This window comes from Centroberyx gerrardi, chromosome 23 (assembly GCF_048128805.1).
Source record: "Centroberyx gerrardi isolate f3 chromosome 23, fCenGer3.hap1.cur.20231027, whole genome shotgun sequence".
Classification (NCBI taxonomy): Eukaryota; Metazoa; Chordata; class Actinopteri; order Beryciformes; family Berycidae; genus Centroberyx; species Centroberyx gerrardi.
This window is the reverse complement of record NC_136019.1, coordinates 5,744,523-5,757,022: the sequence shown is the minus strand read 5'-3', so window position 1 is coordinate 5,757,022 and position 12,500 is coordinate 5,744,523. Positions and strand designations below refer to the sequence as shown.

Here is a 12,500-nt window from a genome sequence, read left to right as displayed (position 1 = left end):
TTTATTGTGGAAGTTAAATTTGCGATATCTGATTATACACCGTTAATTGTGCAGCCCTGCTTCCTACCGAGACGGGAAGAACTGCAATTTGTTAGTGGTGTGTGAATCCTCGCTGAAACATCTACCCATCGGTGAGAGAGGAGTAGTTATTCTAGTATCTGTCCCCATCCAAAAGTACCAGCTTAGTATAATTAGTTCCCTTTGTGTTTTTGATGGAGCAGAACACAGCAGAACCGGGTTTCCCAGAGCCATGTAATTGCTTCATCAGCTTGACTCCACTATAAACTATCGGTTAAGGTCAGATGAATTTCACACCGTTCACCGGCAGCCAGAAAACATGCAGCTGCAGTGAAAATTCGGTATCTTTTAAATTTTAAGTTGACATTTTCCCTTAGGTCCCGCTCACATGTTAAATGCAGCATTGTGAAAAATCTGCCAGTTCTCCGACAAAATAGAATAATACTTGTAAGAATTTGAGATCAGAGCCAGGATGCCTTTAGGAAACCGAGTAGGGCTGAACGATTTTGAAAAAATATCTAATTGCGATTATTTTGACTGATATTGCAATTGCGATGTGATTTGCGATATTAGAGGGAATGATCATTTTTACATCATTATTCTCATTTTCATTGAAAAACGTATTAAAATGATTATGGTGTGATTTTTGCGGGGATCTGTACCAAACAAAGATGTTTTCTTAAGTCTGTAGAATATGATGTGTAGGCCAGGACATCTCTGCAGCACCACAATATTTAATTTAAAATGGTATTTTGACACACATTTCACCTTTAACAAATATTGCGCCTCCTGCGATTTGAAAATTGCAGTAGGCCATATTGCGATTTCGATCAAATTTCGATTAATTGTTCAGCCCTAAAACCGAGTCCAGCTCTTTCAAAGCTACAAAACTGACTCGCATCAAAAATGTAGATCCAGAGTTTAAATGAGGCATTAGCATGTCAAGTCTCACTCCCGCCCAGCTGGTTTCACTCTGAGTTTTGGTGACTGAGTGGACAGTAAACAAACACGCTGCTGGTTTCACAGCATGGTGAGGTGGCAGGGAACATGCATCACACCACAGTGCCGAGATACTGTGAGTCTGGTTACACCGTCACACACACACACCCAGGGCCGCAGTGTGCCACTCACTTTCAAACACACACAGTGTCCACCACCTAAGGTTTGGATGTGTTCAGCATCCCACTTACTGTCCTGCCACTGCCCTCCCCGTTGTCACGGCGATCTGACAGACACTGACCGGCAGCCTGTCGTCAAGAGGAGCGAGCCATGAAGACAAAATAATCCACGTCTGAGAAATCTGGTCCTCCAGAACAGCGCAGGGTTTATTCTGCTTTCAGACCACTAGCAATTCCCACACTCACTTAGACATCAAATTCAAGGTTTTGCAATGATTTTCGAGGTCCTGTTTGGTTAAATGCACGGACCCAAAATGTCTTACATGACACTGGTCAAAATTAGACATCATAGAGGCCTCATTTTTTACTCCCGAACTTGTCAAGTCAAGAAATTCATTCAATTTTAAAGCTGCTGCTGTATCAACGCAAATCTCCATCAGAGGGTTTTACTCAGGATGTGAAGTGTTGATGCTAGGCTGGAGAAAGGTCCAGAGAGCTGAGGCATATTGATGACTTTGGGTGTTATATTTCAATTAAAAAAGTAAGTATTTTCAAGGCCATCCGTTCATTTCCAAAAGCTGTTAAAGTCTTGTTTTCTCAGGCTGCTTGCTGTGTGAATGCACATGTGTGTGTAAAGGAGGGACGCATTATGCCGGTGATGTAAACTGGTCACAAAGACTAACTTTCAACGTCCACCAGCAATTCCAGAAACAGTGACTGGTGGAATCTGACTTCCATCAGCAACTCTGAATATTTTCCCAGCCGTTTTGAATTCTATCTGCCTCTCACCCGCTAATGTTCGGCTACGATGGCAGGGTAAAAGTTCTTATTAAACGACTTTTAAGATCTGTGCATCTTTCAATTTTCCGCCTAGCTTTTGGTCTGATCACTGTACACCCCTGTATGAAATATGTGGGAATATTTGTGGGTGAAATTGCCTTTGAGAATTTAAAATTATGGTTATCAGAGAAGCCTCACCTGTGTCTGACGGGTGTCACACAAAGAGCGCGAGTTTTTGAAAAATAAGCTGTATGATCAACTTAATTGTGTGATGAAAAGACTGATAGCAGTTTCACCTGTGAGTCCAGCAGTCATTTACTTTGCTACAATGCAACATTACGCTTTGGGACACCCTATGTGTGCATCATCAAGGTGCAAGCACTGGAAACATACTTCAGTGAAGAAAGGACACTCAGGTGAAACTACACTCAATCAGTATATGTGCCAAAATGTCCATGTTTTTCCATAAAAGTCTCCTCCCTTCAACCCAATTTCCCACTTCTGGACAATTTGCAGAGAACGATGATCCAAATACTGTCATTTCAAGACAAACCACGGTGCAGGACTTACATTGGTGATGTCAACAAACGCCGTCCTCTTCTTTGGAGCACCGTGAGGAGGGGAGGAAGACCTCTTGACCTGGGGGCCTTCCTCCTGCTGCACACACACACACACACATTAGAAAAGAAAACACATTGAGAAGGAAACATACTGAGAGATTTAGATGAAACTTGCACCTGTCAGATGATACAACTTCCAAATCTGCTGTGCATGTGCAAGGAGTGCAATGTGAAAACACACTGTTCCTTGCATTTTAGCATAAGTCTCATTTCTATTGCAACTCTCCACCTGCAAAACACAGCTACTGCAATATCTCTCTTTATTCACTGCTGCCAAGCTGGGCTGTTTCAATGAGCCGTCCCACTCCACGCAGAGAAAACAATGACTTGCATGCTGCGTTTACCTGTTTCTCAGCCACTTTGCCATTTAACTTGGGTATCTTGCTCCCGGCGATGACTGTGGGTTTCTTTCCCCTCGGAAAAGGCATGGCTGGCTCCTTTTATCCTCTTAAATAACCCTCGGCAGACAACGGCCCCACACACACTGTGATCTGCTGTGCAAAGGAAAATAACGTTAGCAAATTGGCGGGTCGGTGTTAGAAAACGATACGGCGGCGTGCTGCTTTGATGTTCGACTTGCAGTTTTTTAAATCCAGAAGAAGAAAGAGAAGTTAAACGAATAAAAACACAGGTTATCTGTTCTGTGTTAAGCATCCAATCCTCCGTGCAACGCTGGGTGGGGTTTCCTCACGTGAATCTTGTCTGTATTAGAAAGTATCCAGAGTTAAAAATCGCTCATAAGAAATGTTATCTTACCGTAGTTTATGATTCCTTTGCGTTTGGGTAAATGGAACAACAAAAAGTTCGTTTAATTCATAAAAATTCAAGCTTTGCAGCGTCGCTCACTCGCTTCTTTCAACCAGACACCAAACAAAAGTGTTTCCGCTGCAGTTCCAAATCTACTCCGCCTCGCTCCCATTGGCTGGAATTCGACTCCGGCGGACCAATCAGCGCGCCGCTAGGGATGCCGTTGTTATGGAGCGTTCGTTTTGCGGAACAGGCGCCGCCCGGTCGCTTTGTAAACTTAATAATGATTGATTTTGTGACGGCGTAAGCCTTTAAAGTAACAAATGATTTAACGATTTATGTATTTAAGCGACTAAGCTTGTTATTTGGTTATGAGAAGTTAAGTCAAAAGTTAAGAGGACGAATAACTCCCCGCCCACCTCATCTACATTTCGACCCAAATCCAACACACCCACTAGGAGGAGCCGGTGGAATTTTCAAACCCCTTGGCAACCAATAGGAGCTCAGAGGTTTTACAGTTTGTTGATGTTTTCCTCACCATTGAAGCACGAGTCCAATGAACACTGACAGTCTGTGACATGATTAAATATAAACTGGGATTTAACTTCAGCATCTTGGATTTAAAAGGGCGTCTGGGAAATAAAAAGCCTGCCAGTTTGAAAGAACAATCTTAACTGAAGCGGAGTTCTTTTTTATTTTAGAAACACAAATAATTTATCTACAGTTACCATTTGTGGGTTAGTACATCATTGTTTTGACATGTGATTTGGGCTTCTGTGTGCATGTTTGCCTTGGATCGTGGCACAAAGGATTGCAACATCAAATCCTGTGTACTGGTAAATGCTTTTGTATTAAACCCCTTGTTTCTGTGACTGAGTGAAATTTCAGGACAGGCATAAGGCAAACACACATAAAATTAGAATATACACACAAGTGAACCTAAACTCATGTGGCTGTCGACCCATTTCCTCATGAATCCTCATTTGTCTGCAGATATAAGAAACTAAGACATATCACACATGCACACACACACACACACCTATTGCTTGGGCTAATATGCTGCGTTCACGTCATATCGGAAGAAGCGGAAGAACGGGATGACATCTCCCAAAATCATTTTAATTTATGAATTCAAAATCAACCATAAACAAACCGCAGCAGATGTTAATCGCTTTTTGTAAGCAGATTTGATTGTATCACTGTGACTATAACAGATAATTAAGATTTTTATTGTTTTGGACTGCGAGTGGGATTGCTGCCATGTTTCTCGCCTGTGTTGACGCACTTCCACAATTTGTGACGTCAAGTGGGAAGATTTTTAAGTTTTTCCCAGTCAACAGCTCATATTTACGACAAATCCGACATGACATGAACGCGTAAAGCACAAACAAATGGGGGAGAATAAGCCATTAGACATTCTTCTTTTTCAGGTTCAGCGAGTCACAGGCTACAGTTCGCTCTTGGAGGTTTTCGTCAGAAACGCCAAGACTTGCCTATAGACAATTGTTGATGAAGTGACCCCTAAAATCAAACTGATAGATCGTGTTGAGCAATGAACACACCAACCCAGGGATCATGTGCAAGAGGCCTGTTGGGGCCCAAAACGCCCAGATACTGCAGCAAATCTGGACGATGGATGGTCATAAAGAATGCCGATTATATATTGTGTGCATCCAAAAGGGACTTTTTAATGCGGATATAAAGTCAAGCTGGCAGCTAATATCAATCCAGCTGCCAGTAAATTTGGGAGGAGCCATCTTTGATTCTGGCTTGAATTATGAGAATCAAGGTTATAGAGTTCATAAAGAGTTTCTCATTCATGTTAAGAGAGAGAAATATTTCTTGATTGAGTTCATTTCAATCCTATAGTGACTTGGGGAAAGTTCATCCGTATAAAATGCCAGATAGGGCGATGAAACTTTGTGAGTACGCCCTTTGGCTCGTGAACCAAACGCACCCAGGATGCAGCGCTGTGAAACTCTCCAAAATGAACAAACTCAACCTCGGTTTGTGACACAAAAACACGTTAGACAAAACAACAGACAGAGAGTCCTTGGGTGCGCTCCATTTAAAATCTCGCTCCACGTTTCTCTTTATTTTGAAGCGGATCCTCTGACGCGGCGCTGCGGCCTGCGGCCCAGGGAGTGCAGGCCGCTCTCTAATGAAGTCAGGGGAGAGATATCATCGCACAACACCGCTTTTATTTCACCTCCCCTCCCTGTCGGTCCCTCGTCCAAGAAAAAAAAAAAAAGAAAGAAAGAAAAACTTCCTCCTAATAAGAACAATTTGTTCCAGATTGTCTCTGTCTCCGTCAGACCTGGGTCAAACACTATTCACAAATAAGCCTTTGCATGTGTTTTAATCTGCTTAGAATACCAGATGGGTGGGGTTTAACCACGACAGGACGATTCAGCATCAGGTTAGTTGTGAATCAAATTAAAACGAAACTGATTGGCAGTTATTTTCCGGGATTGTCGAAACTTTCTGGCACTTTCTGTATTGTCCTATGCGGTTAAACCCCACCCACCGGGCACCTTAAATAGGGCAAAACAAGCCATACATGTATTTGAAAGTGCGATTTGGCTCAGGCCCGGTCAGCATCTGTGATGCTTTACCTCCTCCGCATCCTCTTCATCCCCCTCCTTCCCCTCCATCTGCTCCTCTTCCTCGTGACTTCTCGTGACTCTCTCTTCTTCAAGACTTCAGTTTGACCCGAGCAAAGGGAGAGGAGAAAACATGCAGAGTCATTTAGTAGAAGTTCATATGGTGTGTGTACATTTGTTTTTTTGGGTTCATTTGTTCATGAGGTAGACATGTGAATGAGACTAACACGCAAACAGACTCTCTCTCTCTCTCTCTCTCTCTCTCTCTCTCTCTCACACACACACACACACACACACACACAGACAGGAAGTGAATATGATTTGTGAATTCATTTGTCAACCCATTTCCTTGTTAATTCATTTACATCGCTGACACCAAAGAGCAAACTGTCTCCTGTTACTAACTGGTGAGTAAGGCTGCAGGCAGATATGGGCCTGATGTTTTCTGCATATTGTTGAATGTTTTGGTATAGTTTTTGTTTTATTATTTTTACTTTAATCTCAACCGCTCGCTTCTCAAAATGCCTTCTGCCCGTTGCCAGATCTCATAGTAAATAAGAATCTGTTCTTATTTCTTATTTCTGGTTAAATAAAAGTTAAACAGCATGGGGTTTTTTTTTTGCGATTTCTTGCTCAGAAAATCCTCATGCACTTCCTTGTTTTGTTACTTTTGCAGTGAAGATTTAGTTTATTTCTATTCTTATCTGTCCATTCTTTTCTGAGCTTTCCCTTGAGGCTTCATGTCATATGCAGAGGGACATTTTGCTGTTTAGGTTGCTAACAAATATTAACAGGAGGCTGCAAACTCTTTCTCATAAACAGAAATCCAAAGCCAGTAACATTATGAATGTTATCAAAGGATTATTGGTTATTGATCAGTGAAAGTGGCTTCTAAAACCCTAGATATTCCCTCAAACAATGTAAAATCATGACAGAATATTGATCATGAATTTCTGAGTCTATCCATTTGATAATAAGCCAAAAATAAGCCTAAATCAAGACTTTTATAATGCAGAACTGTCTCTTTGGATTTGTCACTAATGGGAATGCATGCAGTCACATTTTAATAAAAGCTGTATTAGTTTTATCAGTGCTTCATTTAATGCTAGGAAGCATCTGGGGTTATTAAATTGGCAAGTGCCATCACTTGGGCTGCAAACTTTATTTAAGCAGGGTAGTGTAACGCAGGAACAGCCAGGAAATAAAAAAGCAATGAAGAAGAGTCCTCCTCCTCCCACAAAAACGCTGGTGTCATTTTATTTGCCTGTCCGCATGTCCAAGTCCGATTGCCAAGAGAAAACATTCTTTGTTTTAACGGTAATTTGTTCCACATCTGCGCTTCATTCTGTATCTCCTCCTCCTCCGTCCATTCTGAACCCGGGTTGCGGGCCTTGAGCGAATCATGGGAGGACAATAGAGCATGTAAAGTTTGGGATACGCTCGCAGAGGGACCGGAGTGAAGTGGATCCTCTGGTGCTGCTGATAGCGTCACTGGTTTTGGCTGCGTGAGCGGGGAGCTGAGAGAAGACAGAGAGACTTTGTTTTTGTGTGTGTGTGTGTGTGTGTGTGTGTGTGTGTGCGTGTGTGTGTTTTGGGAAAGACATTCACCATGCACACATGGATAGTGTTACTTACGCCCCAGAACTCTAACCTGAAGCGAGTTATTATCATTGGGGAGAATTTAGTTTATTAAATTAAATTGTATCATATCCACCAATTTATCCTGGAGAAAGATGATTTATAAAAACACACGGTCGCTTAGATTTCAGGCCGGCAGTCAGAGAGAAGCCAGGGTCTGCATTCACAAAAGTGCTCTTAAAGTCTTAAGATGTTACTTAAGAAGAAGTTTTAGAAAGTTCCTAAGAAGACTCTTAAGGGCAATTCCCCAATATTTTCTTAAGATGAGTCTCATCTCTTACCAACTTCTCCTTGTTTCTTACTTAGGAACTTCTCAACTAGGGCCTAGCTAGCAACCGCAATGTAAGCAAGCATAAAGTGAAAATGTATTTTCAGTAGTTTAAATAAGCCTTTGACAACATTAATGGCCTCTATCTGCTAGCTATAGCAATATAACCTTTGTTCATTTGAGAATTTAACGACCGTTAAGAGGAAAACGCAGTAGAAATGTATCAGCTAATGCTAACATTTACTAGCTAACCTCTTAGTCTAACAGCTAGCTAGCTAAAATGTTAGATAGCCTACAGTAAGTAAAACTATTATACTTTGAAATACCTACTTAATTGCCTAAAATGTTTTTAAATGAATACATTTAGAGGCTCACCTTTTCACTGCAGCAATTTTAAGTGGAAGGTTACCTTAAAGTTAAGAAAAACTTAAACAAATTTTTAAACAAATTTGAGAACTTTGCTTTCAAGAATCCCATTTAGTCATAAGTCTTTTTTTCTTAGGAAGTAAAATAAGAAGAAAGTACTTAAGAAATAATTTAATGATACAAACGTGTTAACTTTTTTCTTAAGACTATGAAAAAAAAAAAAGTAGGTTACTTGGAAGAGTAGTTTTGTGAATCTGGCCCCTGTATGTGTCTATGTGAGCACACACACTGTTGAGCAACTTCTAGAACTGATTGACTGATTGACTGTGTGTGTGTGTGTGTGTGTGTGTGTGTGTGTGTGTGTGTGTGTGTACGTGTGTGTGTGTGTACGTGTGTGTGTGTGTGCGTGTGTGCGTGCGTGCATGCATGCCTGCTTGTTTACACGCATGCCTCGATGTGTGTGTCCATGTCATTCCAAATTAATGAACTGTAGAAACACAATTACAGCCTCAATCTTTCGCAGGCTGTGAAAGCCAAAGCATCTCCCTCTTGTTTGTTGAATCAAGCCTTGGGAAACACAGACTCTTTAAAACAGCGTCTATCCAAGGCCTTGTTTCATTGTATTCAAATGGATGGGGCTGTCTCATTTCATTAACGCACCAGCGATAGTCAGGGTAACACTTTGCATGTAATACTTGCTTTGCTGCTTTTCTGTTTTGCCAACTTGGAGTGCCAAGTATTTAGCAAAGCCCTCTCTCCCCATAAATTACACAAAAGAAAGACATTTTGGCCAAACAGTGTGTTTTTGTAACCCACACATGGCAACTGTAGACCTAGTAGTTATCATTTAAGGGTTCGGAAACACAACAGGTTTGTGCTGTGGAGGCCTGCACAGTTTCCCCCCCTTCATCTAATACCAAACTGAACTTCCTGCTTGTCACATAAACCACATCCTGGCTCGCTGACAGCTCATATGGTGGCTGGCTGCGGTTGGAGCCCACAATCTCCCTTTCCATCTCTATTCTGTGAGGCGGCGGAGGGGACTTTCTGTTCTCTCAGTCCTGTTTTTCTCTCACTTCACTTTCTCTCTTGCTATCTCTTGCACATTTGACGCTCTTTCATTTTTTACATTTTACCTTATCCGTTTCAACTGCTTGTCTGAATATAACAAGCCAGGAATGTGCAACATTTTTGCAGAAGAGGGACTAAAGGCATAAAAAGGCAATGCTGCACCCAGAACCAGTCAGGGGAAAGATGTGCACCCTGCCTGATTTTAACTGAAGGCGTTGGTTAACAATATTCTAATGAAAAAATACATAAATGAACAGATTATTAGGAAAGAGGCACCTTTGGACCCTTTCTGTGCCTTGTACAGTATCACATTCTCAGATTTTGCAAGAGGAGGCTCCAAGAGAAAATGAACATACTGCTCCAATAAACGATCACTTGGCTGAGCGAGATGTTTGTGTGTTTTTCCCTCACAGGATCAAATGCAGGCAGTGCGAGGAGACCAACGGGTGCCACAGCCCGGTCCAGAAAATGCTGGCGCTCCTTCAACCCTAGAAAGCAATCCGCTTCACGCCGGGGTTCTGCACAGTTTTGCCCATAATATGTCTAAGAACATACTCCACTCATTTATGAACCGACTGGAATGGGCGGAACCTGAGGTGGATTGCGGTTGTTATCACAGCCAGGAGACGTTAGCTGAAGAACTGGCCTCAGCAGTGATTGAGGCGGCTCTGAGAGAAGCCTCTGGAACTCAAACCGCGGAGGATTTCCAGAGTTCAAGTTCTAGACGGGGCAGACGCGCCCAAAAACCGGCGTTCCTGAACGCATCTACGAGGGAAACGGACCGGGGCGCTTCTTTGGACGCGGACATGGACACGGACGGCAAGAACTCGTCCGCTCTCCAGACCTCCAGAGGCGCCTGGCCCTGTCACCTGCCGCTGTCCCAGTCGGGGCTGCCCGTCGTGGGATCCCTCGACTACCCCGACGCCCCCCCCACCACCCCTCTCTTCCCCGAGCTGGTGAGGAGCAGAGACAGTTTCGCCCGGAAGCTGAAAGGAGGCCTCGCCAAGGAGTTCCTGCCCTCGCCGCCTCCTCCGACCCCGAAGGATAAACAGAACGGAGAGGCGGCAACAACGGCGGCGGACGAGTGTCAGGCCGCAGTCGCCGACCCCAGGGTGGAGTTTATGGAGCATCTGATGCGTTCACTGTCCATAGGGTACGCTGAGGGAGGAGAGATTGCATGGACAGACGATCTGGTAAGAGTCGTGGACGGTTACAGAGGTGAAAATGACGACGTAGGACCCCAGGATAGAGCCAAAATGGCGGCCTACGCAGAGGCGCTTTCTGGGGAAATCATAGACTGGGTGACCAATCACTACCCTTTGATGTTAAGCGCCAAAAACAGAGAGCAGATAGAGGACGATGATGATGATGACGTTCATCAACTAGCCCACCGATTGGCTGAAACCATCATCACCTCCACCCTGAATGAAGTTAAGATGGCGTCTAGAGTTTCAATGTGATCACTGCGATCGTATTTGTGATAACTGAAGTGTACACACACAAACACACACATGCACACTTGCAAACACACCAGTTGCGTGCAAATAAAAGAAAACACACATGCCTACACAAACCTACATGCACACACACACTCGCGTGCGCACACACACACACACACACACACATTGCCTCCGGTTAATGACTGAGTTTTTCATTTAATTGTGGTTTACTGTAGCGGTATTGTTCTCTAATCTGATATTGAATGCATGACTAAGCTTATTTTTCAATGAAATTCAATAAAAAGCTGAAGCAGTTGAAGCGTTTCATTACAAAATATTCCATTGTAAAAAAATTACATTTACTCTTACAAAAAGATGCGTAGTGGATAGTGGCTGAAAATGATACTTTTACACCCTGGATGCTCCATATTTAAGATGCTGAATGATGAACTTGAGGTAATGGTTTCATTCCAAAATGGATATATAGTATACTGTATATTGGAAACAAACATGTCACTTTGACCAAAGTCCTGTAGCAGTAACCACTAATGTCCAATAGATGGCAGCACAGGAGTGATGCTCAGCTTCCTGAATATTGGGCCATGAGGTCACCAGGGTCAACAGACTGAGGTCAAATCACTCTCCACTTCTGTTAGTGGAGGTACTTCAAAATTATACCATTAAAAAAACTTATAACCAATGTATTAAAAAAAATCTTCTTTTTGTTTGTCTTGATTCTGCTTTCTTGCCGAGTTTCCCTTGAAAAAATAGATTCTTAATCTCAGTGGGACTACCTGGACTACTGGACTACCTTATATATATAAATATATATATAAAGGTTAAGTGGAAATAAATCGAATACAATTGTTGTGAATGAAGACTGGAACTTTTCAATGTTAATTTTGAACTGATTGACCTGGGCAACAGAGAATTGACCCAAACTCAGGTGGAAATGTGTACCGCCTCCTCAGATATTTGAAATCTAACATCTCTCAGATAGAAAATAAACAGGGATCTTTGTTGTTTTTTATTTGCATATTTAATTATAATGATTCAAACTGTGTTGAATGATTCATAACTTGGTGATCCACAGTCCCTCCTCATCATTTTTGTTCGTTCCTTCCATGAATGAATTTGCACCACCAGAGACAAAATGCAACTATCACCAAAACTGGCAGTATGCATTGATTTGCATTGTAGATGTTTGTGTGAATTTGTGACTCGTCATAAATAATGAGTGCACTCCACTACTTTTTGTGACACAGGACTGGTTGGGAAGTATATCCAGATGTAATAAGGGGGGATGTTGGGTCGTTATATGGTTGTTTCCCCTCACATTTGGCCTTGGATTCATCGATTCATCCTCTTGTGCCATTCTCCTTCGTCCACACTGGAAACAGAGGACTGGGATTTGGCATGGAAGTGCGTTCTGGCTCGAAGAAAACTTATTTTCATACTCAGTCACTTGCTCACTTACTGAGGTCACCGCAGCCGTCATATCATAATTAACACAGATCCGGGAGGAAAGAAAAGAGAGAGCGGCGGTCCCTAAGCAAACAGTGATGTGAGTCCTGCTTTTCTTCTTGCCACGAAGAAAAATCGCCGCTGGGAACGAAGACGGCCGGAGAACGCCAACTCCACTGAAACAAAAACTATTGAAACGCTAAAGAGCTGTTTCAAATAAGAGTTTTATTGTTCTTCTGGATCATATTTATGGCCTGAAAGAGATTAGGTCAGTGGGCAGAGAGCAAGCTTGTGTCCCGTCATTTGTACACATCATCATCATCATCACACACACACACACACACTCACTCACATATACACACACACAC

At 42.6% G+C, this 12,500-nt stretch overlaps 2 protein-coding genes across 3 annotated transcripts in view; one reads left to right on the top strand and one right to left on the bottom strand.

Annotated features, from left to right (window-relative positions):
* The window catches only part of ccnb3 (cyclin B3), a 12,056-nt gene extending 8,682 nt beyond the window's left edge, over positions 1 to 3,374 (bottom strand). The window contains exons 1-4 of one of the 2 annotated variants that reach the window (XM_078291813.1): positions 3,293 to 3,374; positions 2,881 to 3,030; positions 2,487 to 2,573; positions 1,209 to 1,265 (exon numbers count right to left, since the gene is read on the bottom strand). In XM_078291813.1, the coding sequence (XP_078147939.1) occupies positions 1,209 to 1,265; positions 2,487 to 2,573; positions 2,881 to 2,964 (228 nt within the window). In that variant the 5' untranslated portion in view covers positions 2,965 to 3,030; positions 3,293 to 3,374. The remainder of the gene's footprint in view (positions 1 to 1,208; positions 1,266 to 2,486; positions 2,574 to 2,880; positions 3,031 to 3,292) is intronic. The other variant, XM_071903557.2, reaches the window with a different exon arrangement.
* Positions 3,375 to 6,210: 2,836 nt separating this feature from the next.
* Positions 6,211 to 11,002, top strand: LOC139915068 (uncharacterized). The gene is made up of 2 exons (XM_071903558.2): positions 6,211 to 6,293; positions 9,643 to 11,002. Exon 2 carries the CDS (start codon positions 9,649 to 9,651, stop codon positions 10,687 to 10,689), a length of 1,041 nt encoding a protein of 346 aa, XP_071759659.2. The 5' UTR covers positions 6,211 to 6,293; positions 9,643 to 9,648; the 3' UTR covers positions 10,690 to 11,002.
* The last annotated feature ends 1,498 nt before the right edge of the window (positions 11,003 to 12,500 follow it).